At 34.8% G+C, this 14,021-nt stretch overlaps 1 protein-coding gene across 4 annotated transcripts in view; it reads left to right on the plus strand.

Moving 5' to 3' along the window:
- The window catches only part of LOC120313102 (glypican-5-like), a 144,280-nt gene that overhangs the window by 85,967 nt on the left and 44,292 nt on the right, over nucleotides 1-14,021 (plus strand). For all 4 annotated transcript variants that reach the window (XM_039354640.1, XM_039354638.1, XM_039354637.1 and 1 more), the window contains one exon: nucleotides 13,229-13,923. In XM_039354640.1, coding sequence (XP_039210574.1) covers nucleotides 13,229-13,923 — 695 coding nt within the window. The remainder of the gene's footprint in view (nucleotides 1-13,228; nucleotides 13,924-14,021) is intronic.

The raw sequence follows: 14,021 nt of genomic DNA on the forward strand, positions 1-14,021 counted from the left end.
GCAGGAATACTTATTTTCAATTGAATTCCTACCTGTCTGCGACCTTCCAGAAAGCAGCCAGTGGCAAACAGACTGGTCATATGGAATCATATTGTTGTGATTTGTTAGACTGTGACTATTTGCCATAGTCTTCTTTATTTCATTTTATTTTTTAAAAAAAAATAATATTAGAGAATCAGAATGTTGAGGAGCAGGCATATACAGTAGATGATTGCAAATCTGCCTTCTTGTTATTATTACATTTTATTTTTTTCAGCAACAAAATAATGCTTATTTTCAGCATCAGGACAGCAAACTCCAGATTATCATTCTAGACATGATGAGACCATGATTTAAGTGAATTTGAAAAGATTAGTTTGCATGTGGTTAGTCTCATTATATGGTTTTCTAGATAAAAGCAATAGTAAAGTAGGGAAGGTGTGGAATAGGGTGGGGTGCTCCTTATGTCCTTCATAGTTGGAGAAATCCAACATAGTCATGCAAAATGGCATATCAAATTAATAAGCCCAGGATCCAAAATAATCTAATTCCACTACTTAAATTTTATTTGATATTCTGGCTATAACATTCTAAACATTGTCATAACCAACCATGATGATGGTCATGGCATATTTTGAATAGAAGGGCACTGTTCTTTTCTGTTTGTAAAAATTAGTGTTGCAAAACTGCTTTCCAGAACCGTTAGCAGATCTGGATTGCAAAAATCGAGACAGCAACTAGAGAGCAGCAACGAGATAAAGATACCTTTTTGTTGCTGTCTAATCTTCCAACCCAGCATTGACATTCTGAGAATTCTGTGCATGGAACTTTGAACAGATCATATAATTCCTTTACAACACTAGCAAAATATATCATATATTTTGTACAGTGTATAGAATTCCAGAACATAATAATGAAAACAAGCTATGCTATGTAACAAAAACTGAAAATATATGCATTTTACACATACACAACTACATACGTACATTGTTGTAGCATGAAAGGAACAATGTGTCACATTTTTCCTAAAGACTAATATCCCTAAACCTTTGGAATTTTTATGTCCAATATTTTTAGGAAATATGAGCTAAGATAATTTTTTTAAATAAAAAATCCAAAATTTGTCTTGGCATATCACAGAATTGGCTCTTGAAACAATCTATTGTGCACTGAATGATAAAACATCTTAAATGAAATTAAAAACATTTCATTGCATTATTGTCTCTTCATTAAAACTTTTTATATCAAGCTGCATATTTCTGAAATCTACTTGATCTATTTTCTTTCAAAGGGAACAGTATAGATTAGCGAAAGGCTTTGTCACTCATCAGGTTCAGTTTCCATAGACTATAAGCATTTGGTCTGGGGTTTACCAGGAATTACAGAAAATATCTGAGGATATCAACAAAAATCTATGATTAAATCTGATGCTCAGTTTTTTAATGATTTCATTTTATTGTGTTGTATTTTATTTTCAACCCCCTTACTTACTGGTATATCTAAATTGATTGGATTATAGTTGTTTTGATTTGTATTGTAAAATATTTCTAAATGTAATGTACTGCAGAAAGAAAATAGCATGTATATACAAATTAATAATGTCTATAACTTTTAGTACTTTCAGAGACAGCTGTGGGGCTTTTACATGTATTCATTTCATTATTCAGGCTGTAAATTAACTTTTTAATCTAATAAAGTACAAATTTTAACACTCTGCTGTTTTATTGTTAGGTTATTTGAACTGTTTTGTTTTGAAATATTTATTGGTTTCTACCTGGAATAAATTACTTTGGAAATGTAAATAAGGAGGGACAATCTCAGTCATTCCAGAAATAACCATGAAAGCAGAAGTGATACCACATGCCCTGGTATAATACTTAGCTTTGTTTTCATCTTAAGTCCAGAAAAACTGTTAAAAATATTTCAGGTTTGCCAACTTTAAATGCCAGTGAAGTGCATTAGCTAGCATTTGGGAAAGTTTGAGAACTAGGAGATAGGAAGCATAAAAATGATACAGGTTGCTTCTTTGGGACAGTTTGAGAACTAGGAGATAGGAAGCATAAAAATGATACAGGTTGCTTCTTTAAGTCTTATTGAATAAATCACAACTAATTTCTATGGAGATTCTCAACCATCCAGGTCATGGTTGCCTCAATGGTGCTTTTCAAACTGCAACTGGACTTTCTTTGTTTTTGCTTGAAGACATTTCTCTTCTCACCCAAGACATTCTAACTAATCTTACAGACTATGATAGTTAGGTTCCCACAATATGCCAACAAACTGCAATATAGAGTAGTGTGTTCCGTGAACTTTGTCATGCGTCATTTTGGGTTTCCTTTTACAAAGTATTATCAGCCCAGTTTGTTTCAGAATTATATTCCCTTGGAGCTGTTCTTGAGGAGCAGGAATGGAAGAAATTGATATATACTAAATTTACAGAGGAAGCATATACATCTAAAATCAGTTTATTATCTGAAATGATCTGATGGACTGATACTTTTCATTGCAAAAATAAAATTAATCTACTAAAATATAATCCCCAAGATTTATTTATCTTATTTATCTTTTATTTCAGTGTCTTTCTACATGTGTTCCTCTTTACTAAGCCACCAATTTGGATTATGAACAGATGAGAAACAATAACAACTCTAAGAATCAAATAATTATTATCATCATAATAAAAAAACATCCCAGGGTCCACAAATAATACAGGCTTGAAGTCAAAGATCTCAAGAGCTTTTTGGAAAAAGGAAGAGGATGCCCTCCATATTTCTAGGGAAGATGATCTTCCAGAGGGCAGGCACCACAATAAGAGAGGGCACACTTTCTCGGTCCTATAGATAACAACATTTAATAGAAGGGAACAGGAACATAATCACAATCAACATAAATATAATTCTGGTAGAATATATCAGGTGGGCAAAAACAATTGAAGTTAAGTGGTTCCCCAGATATCCAGATCTTATGGGTGTTCTTTAAAAATAATCCCATGTACAGAGCCTTGCAGGGGTCTAATTATGAAGTGAATAAAGTATGAGGAAGTATTCTAGAGCCCTCCCAGTTGCGGAAAAAGTGAATTGGTGCATAAAATAAAATTGTGCAAAGGCCTATTCTTCAAGCTGTAGCTGTGAATCCAGAAGACCCCCAAATTGTATTTGAGTTTTGAAGGGGAAATGTTACCTCAGGAATAACATCCTCAATTCTGGGGACTGACAACTCAAGTCTTGTCAGAATTGAGTTAAAGTCTTTTTGGCTATATCCAGATCTGAACAGCCTCCAGACACTGACACATCTTCATTTGTACAACCCAGAGTTATGATATAAAGGTGCAGGTTATCTAGTAGGAAATGAAGTTAATGAACGAAAACATAAAGTGATAGAGAGTGCCATCTTGGCTTTATCACATGTCTAATAGAAGATCTACTTTGAATATTAGAGGAATGAAGAAAGGTTAATCCTAAAATCATTATCCTGCATTTATTTTCTGACCCATGAAATTTTTAGGTCTATGCAAACAAGTGTATTTCAAAGAAATTTTGTGCAAGCAAAACAACTCCCCTTGAAACTTTAAAGCAGGTAGATCCTCTAGAAAGTTTAGGTACTTGCTGTGAAATGTGTATGCACCCACTATACTACACTTCTGCTGTCCTTGCCAGTAAAGCACATATATGCTTGTAGGCAGCCAAGCACAGCATTTGAAGTAATTATACTAATATATAAATATTCCAAAATATTTTAAGCCCATTCATACTAATTTTTCATACTAAACATTCAGCTATGTTTGCTGTGGTTGATTAGCAATTTTTGCATATATCTTTTATTAATTTAAACATTTGTCAAAAACAATGTGAAATGTTCAAAGTAAAATGTTTATAAAAGCAATTTCTCCCATCTATAAATTATACAGTAATGCCAGAGCACTTGAGACCAAATATAACTAACAAGCCAATCACTTGCTCTGGTTCCATTCCTTAGTATTTTTGTGTTTTACACTATTTTACCACAAGAATTCAGACAAATTCAGTTTTAAATCTGAAGTGCAAATCTTGTCATGTCATTATTTCCAAACAGATTTCTGACATTTTAGGGGACATTGACTAAGACTGATGGTGCAGCATGCTTAAATTAAAAATAAAATTGGCATCAGCAAACAGGAAATATTTTATAACGTAGCTGAATTCCTCTGATTGATACAGGTCTGAAATATAATTTTTATAATTAGTTTAGGAGAATGAGATACAAAATAATCCAAAGAACAGAAGATCTAACTTGCTACACAGACTGAATTTTATTCTGGCTGGCCATAGATTATCTTAGCTAATTACAGATTTCAGGGGCTAATATAATTATAAAAACTATATCAAGCTTACTGCACATGCATCAATTTGGTGAGTCAATTTATTTCATTAGATTAAAACTGCAGCCCTATTCACCTAATTTGGGAAGAATCCAAACTGAAATTAATGGGATTTACTTGCAACTCAATATTGGGAAGTGCGAGCTTCACAAAGAGTCCATGCCTATATGCAATCTGCTTCTGCTTGACATATTGTTCATATAAATCAATAGGTTGATACCTTGCTTTTCACTCAAGTACAAGGTAGCTAAGGAAATAGCAATGTACTTCTGAAAATAGTAAGTAACAATATAGGAATACAGTGATGAAACAATCAAAGCTGTACTAAATAGGATAAATACTGGATATATACCAGGAGCCAGGACAACTCTTTGCTTACTGGCAGATTTTGTTTTGAGTAACTAGTCTAAGTTTGTAATCCTGATTTCATATTTTTGTACTAGATGACATTTCTAGTTAACAGACCAGACGGTACTGTGGTAAGAACTAGAGTGACTTAATCTACATAATAAACGTCATCAACCTGTCCCTAATGACAGAAGATACTTTTTGTTTTCCCTAAGAGTTGAAATGAAAAAATATATTCCATAATATATTTGATTCCAAAGTGTATGCTGCATCCACATTTTGATATTCAATTCTATTGTTTGCAAAATTAGTCATTCGTATCCATCATGGCTTAGAGGGTTAGAAGGAAGTCCAGAATTGAATGTTATTGTCAAGCTTTGATAATTATCCAGTTCTTAAATATCTGTTTGTTGCAGAACAGTTGTTGCATAGGAAAATGTATTAATAGCATACAATACCAATTCCTAAATGACAAAAATAATCTGGTTTATTTGCGCGGCAGAAAAATGAAAACTGGGTTTATGAAACAGGAAAAGTCTTACAAAATTATCTATGCATTTTTTTCTTTTCTTAAAGGCAAAAAAGGATTCTTAACTTATTCTTAATAAGTATCTTGGACGTTTGTTCTTTCAAAATAATTGCATGGAGTGGTATGTAAAAATATATAAACATGCACCTACCTAAATTCTAACATTTGTGTGTTTGTGTCTATTTTTGTTTTTTCTATCTCACTCTGATTTTTCAGATGATAATAGTTTAAAAGGACAAAAGGAGAAAAATCATAGTTTCATGGAAAACTATGTTAAAGGAAGCCACTTGGAGGCCTAGATTGTACTGGCTATTCAAGGAAAGTACAATAGGTCTGGTGTCCTAGAAGGAGGATTTTTATCTTAGAACTGAGATTACCTGGGATACCCAGCTATCTCTCTTGTATGTGCCATCCATGCCACGAAGGCTTAATGTAATGAGCTTTCCTGGCTTTCAAGTTCAAGGAAATTATTCAGATTTATATATTGCACAGTCATAGTTATAATCATGCTCATTTTTTGAACTGAACAGCTACCCAAACTTATTGGGACCAGGATTATGTCAAGTAACTATTTAGCTATTATATTAAAACAAATTGATAACGAAGATACTTTCTTCATTAATTCAAGTCCTGGAACAGATCCACAAATGCAGAGTGGGGTTTATGAAGGATCAAAGGCTGAAGGGAGAAGAGATTATCACAACGTAAAAACCATTATATGCCTAAACCACTGAATGAGCAAAAATGAGCGATTCTGCCAAGTATGCTGTACCGTTGTTTAAATTATACAATAAATGTTGTTTTAAAAATGGCAATGAAAACTAACATTAATTCTCTTATTTCAGGAAATGAGGCTTATGTCACAAGGTAGGTATGGATCTTCACATGCTCATATTCTCTATGAACTAGATTTTTCAGTGTAACTAAAAAGGACACACTCTTTTTTTTTCTTATACAGAGTTGCAAATCAGGTGGCATTTTATCAGCTTATCAAATAAAATTAGCAATTGAGTAGTAAGGTCTAAAAAAGACCAGATGACCATAAATAAATGAGTTAACCAAAATAGAGGACACTAGGCTGAAGAAATATTGGGTAATTGTTCTTTCAAATCAGAATAGAATAGAATAGAATAGAATAGAATAGAATAGAATAGAATAGAATAGAATAGAATAGAGCTGGAAGGAATCTTAGAGGTCTTTTAGTCCAGTCCCCTGCTCAAGAAGGAGAATCAATGGTGGGATTCAGCCAATTCACACCAGTTCAGCAGAACCAGTAGCTAACTTTTTGTTGCCAAGGCCCAGAATGGACTTCTGGAAGTGGCATCCACAAAGAGAACTGGTTGTTCACATATTTGAATCCCACCACTGAGGAGAACCTATACCATTTCAGACAAGTGACTGTCTAGTCTTTTCTTAAAAATCTCCAGTGATGGAGCACTCATGATTTCTGAAGGCAAGCTGTTCCACTGGTTAATTGCCCTCACTGTTAGGAAGTTTCTCCTTAATTCCAGGTTGCTTCTCTCTTTGGTCAGTTTCCAACATTGTTTCTTGTCCTACCCTCTGGTGCTTTGGAGAATAGTTTGACCCCCTCTTTTTTGTATCAGCCCCTCAAATACTGGAATACTGCTATCATGTCACCCCTGTTTCTTCTTTTCTTTAGAGTAGCCAAACCCAAGTCCTGCAGCCATTCTTCATATGTTTTAGTCTTCAGGCCTTTGATTATTTTAGTTGCTCTTCTCTGAACTTTTTCCAAGGTCTCAACATCTTTTTTGTAGCATGGTGACCAAAATTGGTATTCTAGGTGTGGTCTTACTAGGGTTTATAGAATGGTACTAATACTTCGCGTGATCTTGATTCTATGCCTCTATTTATATAACCCAGGATGTGAGTTAGTAAAATGTTTTAATCTGATAAATTGTGCTATGATTTATGTTCTCTTCTTAAATTTGTTATTTCCTTTTCTTAAGCATGTATCACATGGAAGTAATGTTCATTTATTGATAATACTTTTTTGTACCAGAGATTCTTTTGTGTAGCTTTTTTCTATAGCTTCCAAGACCCATACATTCCACTGTGCTTTCATTGTCGGGTTCTGCAAATAAAGTGAAGTATGCAAAATGTTCTGCACTCGGTTATTTGGACAGATATAATAACTCCATTGGATTATGGGAAGATTAGATCATTAAGAAATATGTAATCAAAGAAATCTCTGGTTTTGCATTCTTTTCAATATTTATATTCCTATCATATTTTTTCTTACTCTGTCCAGTGATTCCATACTTTGAGAATGTGCTGTTTTGTGCAAAAACATTCTGAATGAACCTGCTGTGTAGGAGACCAGGATATAATTGGAGGGTAATCTTTTCAGTGTCATGCATTAAGTCTCATTTTTATTTTCTGTTAATGTTAGGCATCAACTGAATTCCCTAGGGTGCAAACTCATTAGCTGCCCAGCATGGAGGTTTCCTTATACCTCCAACACAAAGTCATGTGAAATGTGAATCTTGTAATAATATCTTGGCTCTTCTCCAGCAGCTAGTTTTAAAGAAGGGCAAATAAAACATGGTTTTCAGAGGTGAGCTATGTTTGATCAGCTGTGTTCAGGCATTGCAGACGTAACATCAGCTGTGAAGTCAAGCATGCTGTGAGTACATGATAAAATGTTTGAATGGAATGCGCTCTTTGGAATATGGTTTTGGCCTGCTTTCTTGAAATATTCAGCAGCCAGTGTGCATGTATGCTTAAAACATTCAAAGGTCTGACAAAAAGCTTAAAAGCAATTTATACTTTTATTCCCTTCACAAGGAAAGACTGGACACTTGTGCCGATTTGGTCATTTACTGTAGCTCTGAAGTAGACGCAAATGGACAAATGAAAACAAAAGAAACTGATGTTCAAATAAATTTGGATATAGTTTGATTTGCTTGTCAGTCTATAGTTCAGTACTCTCCTTTGCATCAAATGAAAAAAGTAAAGTAAATATGGTGAAAATAAGTGGAGGCTAGCCACAAAGTGGCATGGCTCATTGAGATACTGTTATATTTATATAACACATACATACATACACACACACACATACACATACACACGTGCGCGCACACATACCTGTAGTGACAAGAATTTTGCTCTTAAAAAACACTAAGTGCATGTTATATAACAAATAGTTTCTTGACTATAATCTTATCCTTTTTGAGACAAAGAAAGTCTCTTATTCTAATAAGTGAATTAAATTTATATCTAAAGTTTCTTTTTCATAGTCAAGCCAATAATGATGACAATAAAAAGCTATGATGAACAAAATAACAGCTTATTTTGATTTCTACCATATTGAAAAATATATTACAACCACAATAATCCTTACGGTCAATATCTGCACAAAGCCAGCATGTTGTCAGATATTAATACCAAGCTGAAGATATCCAATTGTTATATCCACGCTGGAGAATGCAGAAGATGTGCTAAAATTCTTATTGTTAAGATCTGTTAAGTTCTGTTATGATCAGGATAGGTCTATAAGGATCTTAATGGGGCTTTAGATCCAGTCAATCTCCTGGATTGTGAATCTGCTCTGCACAGGAAATACCATCCTACCCAGAACCAAAGATTAAAAATATAAAAGTGTTACACTTCTTCTGGAAGATCAAGTGGAGAACTTTGGCTTAACTTCATCTTGAACACTGTTACTGAATGAAAGGATTTGTTATAATCACGTATAGCCTTATTAGTTTGTGTCTGAACTACTACATCTCACTCTGAATGAAAACAGTTTAGAAACTGTGGCTGATGTAAACTGGAGTGAAGGGGGGAAACACCCTGATCTAAATGACAAGTGGAGACCACATCATCTGCTTGAATCAATTTTATTGAACTGTGCAGGAAACGGAATACAAGATTCTGTCCACTAAGACAGGGCAAGGCAAGTGCTTACATGGTGATCTTATTTACATGAAAAAGACAGCAATAGAACTGACTCCCAGAGCAACCCGGTATTTTTAGCATTTATTTTGTGTAGTCAGCATGCCATGAGCAATATTCAGGAGTTGGCATCCTCTTTCCAGTAACTAGTTCTTGAGTTTGCATTTTCAGGGCCAGAGGAGCTGTTTGTAACTTACTGTATACTCTTAAGCATTTTGCTAAGCAGGAATCTGAAACCAGTTTGTTATGTCAAGCTATTTCCTTGGTTAATTTATTCTTCAGTAGCAGCAGTCAAGGTAGTGATGGGCTAAGGTTGTTCTGCCCACATGATGCCATTTACTGCAGGAGCTGCATTGGTTGCTACTAGGCTGTCAGGTGAGATTCAAGGAGGTGGTTGTTACTTTTTAATTCCAGTATAGCTTACAACATGGGTTGTATGGAATCTGCCCATCCAGCAAAAATGTTGAGGGAAGGCAGCTATAAGTTCCCCCACTCCCTAAGTTTGTATGTTTGCATCAGGAATCCAGTAGACAAGGTTTTCTACTTCTCTGGAAAATATTTTTATTTAATTTATCTATGTAGCATATTTAGAGACCTCCCATCTCCATCACAGAGTGACTCTGGCCAGTCCTCCTGGAAATAAAGAAATCTCTATCCCTACTTATGTCTCAGAGGGGATGTAGTCCTTGCTCTTCCAGAGGGCCTTTGGGGATGGAAAATAATGTAAATTTAATTCTTGAGGTAGGGATGCCATATGTTTTCTGGAGAGTGGAATTTATGGAGGCTTGCTGGTAGGATTAGTTTGTCTTATGTTACACTGAATTACTGCATGCATTTAGTTTGGAAATATGACTTCTGTATAATCTAGCCAACTGTGTTATTTAATAACTCATAAATTAAGCAGTTGAAGATTTAGAGTTGAGTATGTCTTGTACAAATTGGGTCAATGTACCTAAATGAATGTTCAGGGAACAAACCTTTCTCTCATTTATGTACAGTAGAATTAATTTATGTACTGTAGAATTATGTACTGTAGAATTTCTCTCATTTATGTATAGTGGAAATTAACAACTTTTCAGTTACAATTTTCCATTTATAGCAACCAAAATCAGCATCCTTTACTTCCAGATTTGGCTTAACAGATCATCGATCTAGATTTCTGAGACATATATGAAAACTATACTTTCAAATAAGATGAGAAGTTGCATACTTTATGCAATCAGAACAGGACAGCAACACAAAACAAATGAACTACTCTTTTATAAAAGAAGTTACTGACCTGTGTGCACAGCATGATTTTTTTTTAATATGCGAGAGCTGGGAATATTATTCAACCGATTTGTTTATCTCATGGTACCTCTTAACTATTGAAAAACAAACTGACTTTAGGATTACAGATTGTAAAGATGACCCAGTTTTAAGTTTGCCATATTGTATTCCATTTTCACCTTTGTTTCATAAACTATTGAAATTGGGAACAAAATGAATTGTGGGCAGATAACATTCATTCAAATATGTACAAAGAGCCTACATTCCCAACATTTTTCACTCATGCCATTTACACTAACAAATATTAAACAGAGAGGTTTTAAAAAACATTGTTCCACTTAGAGTACAGTAGCTTTTCTGTACAATACTATAGCTTTTGCAATGTCAGTCTTTCCGTTATAAATTGCATTTTTACAATTTTACAGCTGAGTTGTAAAGGTTGCCTCAATATATTATTTGGCAAGTTATGTAGGAGCAAAATTGATTTTTTTTCTTTTCAGGGGTCATAGAATTACAAAAACATTCAATTTGTAAGTTATTATAATCTTATCATGTTTTTCAAAGAGCTAATAGAACTGTTTTGAAATATTATATCAAGTCTGCTTCCAATCATTTAATCAGTGCTTATCCTGTGATATCATGATCACATAGAATTGTCAGCTTCAAAGTTGAACATGTAACACACACACACACATCTTCAGAAACTGTATTATACAGCAATAAACTATATAGCTATGGCTTATTCCAGTTATTTGTTTGAATGGCATGATGGCCTAATGGTGAAGACACTCGCCTCCCACTCAGAAAGTTCTGAGTTCAATCCTGGGTAGCAGCAAATGTTTCTCTCCTAGGACACAAAGAAAAAAAATACCTGCTGTGTATTCCCCATAGCATCAGAAAGGGCAGCCAGCCAGTAAATGCTCAGCTCCATCCAGTTTTCCCTGACTCTACCTTGAATTAAAGAATTATAGGTCATAAAAAGGGACTTTTATGCTAGTTATTTGTTCATCTGCTTCTTGACTAAGCTTTTTCTTTAACTGCTAGATTAGTTTATGCAAAATGAAGTCCTAGGCTGCAAGATCAATTGCTGAATTAATTAAAATATCTGTTGAATCCTGAACTGGGAAAAAATTGCTTGGGTAAAACAGAATTGCTACAAGTCAGCCTCATGTTTGGAAAGGAAGTAAGACTGTACTATTGAAAAATAATACTGGTTTGATTGTTCTTTTTATCAGACTAATACTCTCCATCTACTTTAAGTCCTTTAGACCACTTCAAGATGCCTGAGATATAAGAAAAAGGCAACACACAAAAATGCTTTCTTATTTAGATTTAATAGACTTGCAACTCATATGTAAATAGTGCAAAATACAAAAAAGTTACTATTTGTCTATCTCCCTTCCTATCAACCATACCTAAAATTCTCCTTAAGTAACTCCAAAGGTATGATTGGGAAAGACATTCCTGACCTCTTATCTAAAGGCAGAAGCAATGGAGGTTAATGCAGCTATCAAATACTATTAATTTGTTAGAAATGCAGAAAATTCCTTATCTTGTGTATATAATGAATGGACCTCAAAGATATATCTTAAAAGAAGGCTTCTGCTGTTGACCTTAACAACCACACAAGTTCATACTAATATGGTGGTCACTTCCTTAGCCAGATCCTAAACTATTTAATACTTTAAAGGTTGAAAACAAACATTGAATCATATTTTAATTGTAAATTGCACAGATTTACAGAACCTAAAATCACATTATATCTTAAGGTTGTGGAGCAGGTTGAATGGAGCATAATGTTATCTTCCAATGGCTATGGGCTCCTCAGGTTTTCTATATATTGCACTGGTTTAAAGTTATAACTGTAGCAAGCAATGTTAAATAGGATAAAGGGAATGAAGCAATATGGTAGAAATAAAAAATCTGCACCTTACCAACCTACGTGTGTTTATGAACTAGAAAAGTCAAGAAATTCTATCTTCTGTATCAAGAATTTGAGTGCATTTGAAGAGAAAAAGAATTGTTCATGAGTTCTTTTAATAAAGAAACTTTAATTACTTCATTATAAGTTGTATATTCTATTATTTTATTTACCCCTTCAATATAATTTATATATAAAATGTGTGAATGGTTGCATAGTCTTAATTGGGGGTTAATTCAGCTGGTACTTTGCAATCTAGATGTTTCTTATATATCTGCCAAGGTCTGTCAGAAGAGTGACAGTTAATCCTCCCCTATTTCCTCTCAGTTGCTCATAAAATATTTCACAAAAGAAGCTGATTCACAGAAGAATCACTTTAACATTCAGGGCTGTACATTGCATTGAACCACATTTCACTAAAATTTCAGATTTTTGGTCCGAATTGGAGATGCCAGGTACTGAATCTGGGAACTTTGCAAAGAAAACAAAAATGTTCAGTGAACTATGGTCTCTGCTCCACCATGGATTTAGCTTTGGAGACGTCTCTATGTAGTCCAGCTTTTCCAAGTGAAGATCCCTATATATACAGTATAACTTCAGAAAACACAGGACTGGCATATTCTGGGAATTGAAATCTTGTAGATACCCAATTAGGGCAGGCTTTCCAGGTACTCTAGTGTTTAGAGATTCAGTGTCAGCATCAAACAAAGCAGCACTGAAAACCAATAAAAGCAGTGAGATTCCCCTTCCCCATTTCAACTGCACCAATTTGTGAAGTAGAAAAAAAATGCCTAGCTGTCTTGTAAAGCAACTGAATAATAATTAGTACTGGTCTAATATTTAGATCCAAGTTGTTGAACTGTATTAAGGAAATACTGACTTTTCCTTAACTTTTACTGTATTTCTGCAGCAGCCTTTGAGTCCCTGCTTCGTTTTGCTGAGAATCACACCGCTTCTCTCTTTGAGACTGTCTACAGATCCATGTCAAAGGAGGCAGCTGAGCCTGTGAAAGAACTTTTTACAGACCTCTCTCTCTACCTCTTGGGTGCTCAAAACAGAGTGGAAAAAGCATTTTTCCGGTTCTTCGACAGCCTCTTCCCTTTGGTTTATACCCGCTTGATAAACCCTGGCATGACAGACTTGTCAGAAGAATATATGGAATGCCTGCGACAAACACGACAAGACATCAATCCATTTGGACGCTATTCCAAAGAAGCTGTTATGGAGCTAGCAAAGTCTCTGAGGGCAAGCAGAACATTCAACCAGGCCTTGGGAATGGGTGTTGAAGTGCTAAATGCCACTGAGCATGCTGTTTTAACCAAAGAATGTATCCGAGGCCTTGTGAAAATGCAGTATTGTCCTCACTGCCAAGGCCTGACTCTCATCAGGCCCTGTGAAGGATATTGTCTAAATGTGATGAGAGGGTGTTTTGCTAGCGTATCTGAGCTGGACATTCATTGGAGGGAATATATCTATACCCTGGAATACCTCACCAATGAAATGGCTGGAACTCATGATCTAGAACTGGCACTGCTGGGTATTCGGTACTCAATCAATGAGGCCATTTTACAAGCACAACTTAATGGACCCCAGCTATCAGTGACTGTAAGTATGTGTACTTGAATTATCTGCACATTTCTGTCTCTGCTCCTACTTTTAATCTTTGAGGAATGCATTTGCTTTAAATTGCTGTCTACTGTTGC

Source organism: Crotalus tigris, unplaced genomic scaffold (genome assembly GCF_016545835.1).
Source record: "Crotalus tigris isolate CLP2741 ecotype Arizona unplaced genomic scaffold, ASM1654583v1 scf7180000018569.352800, whole genome shotgun sequence".
Taxonomy (NCBI): Eukaryota; Metazoa; Chordata; class Lepidosauria; order Squamata; family Viperidae; genus Crotalus; species Crotalus tigris.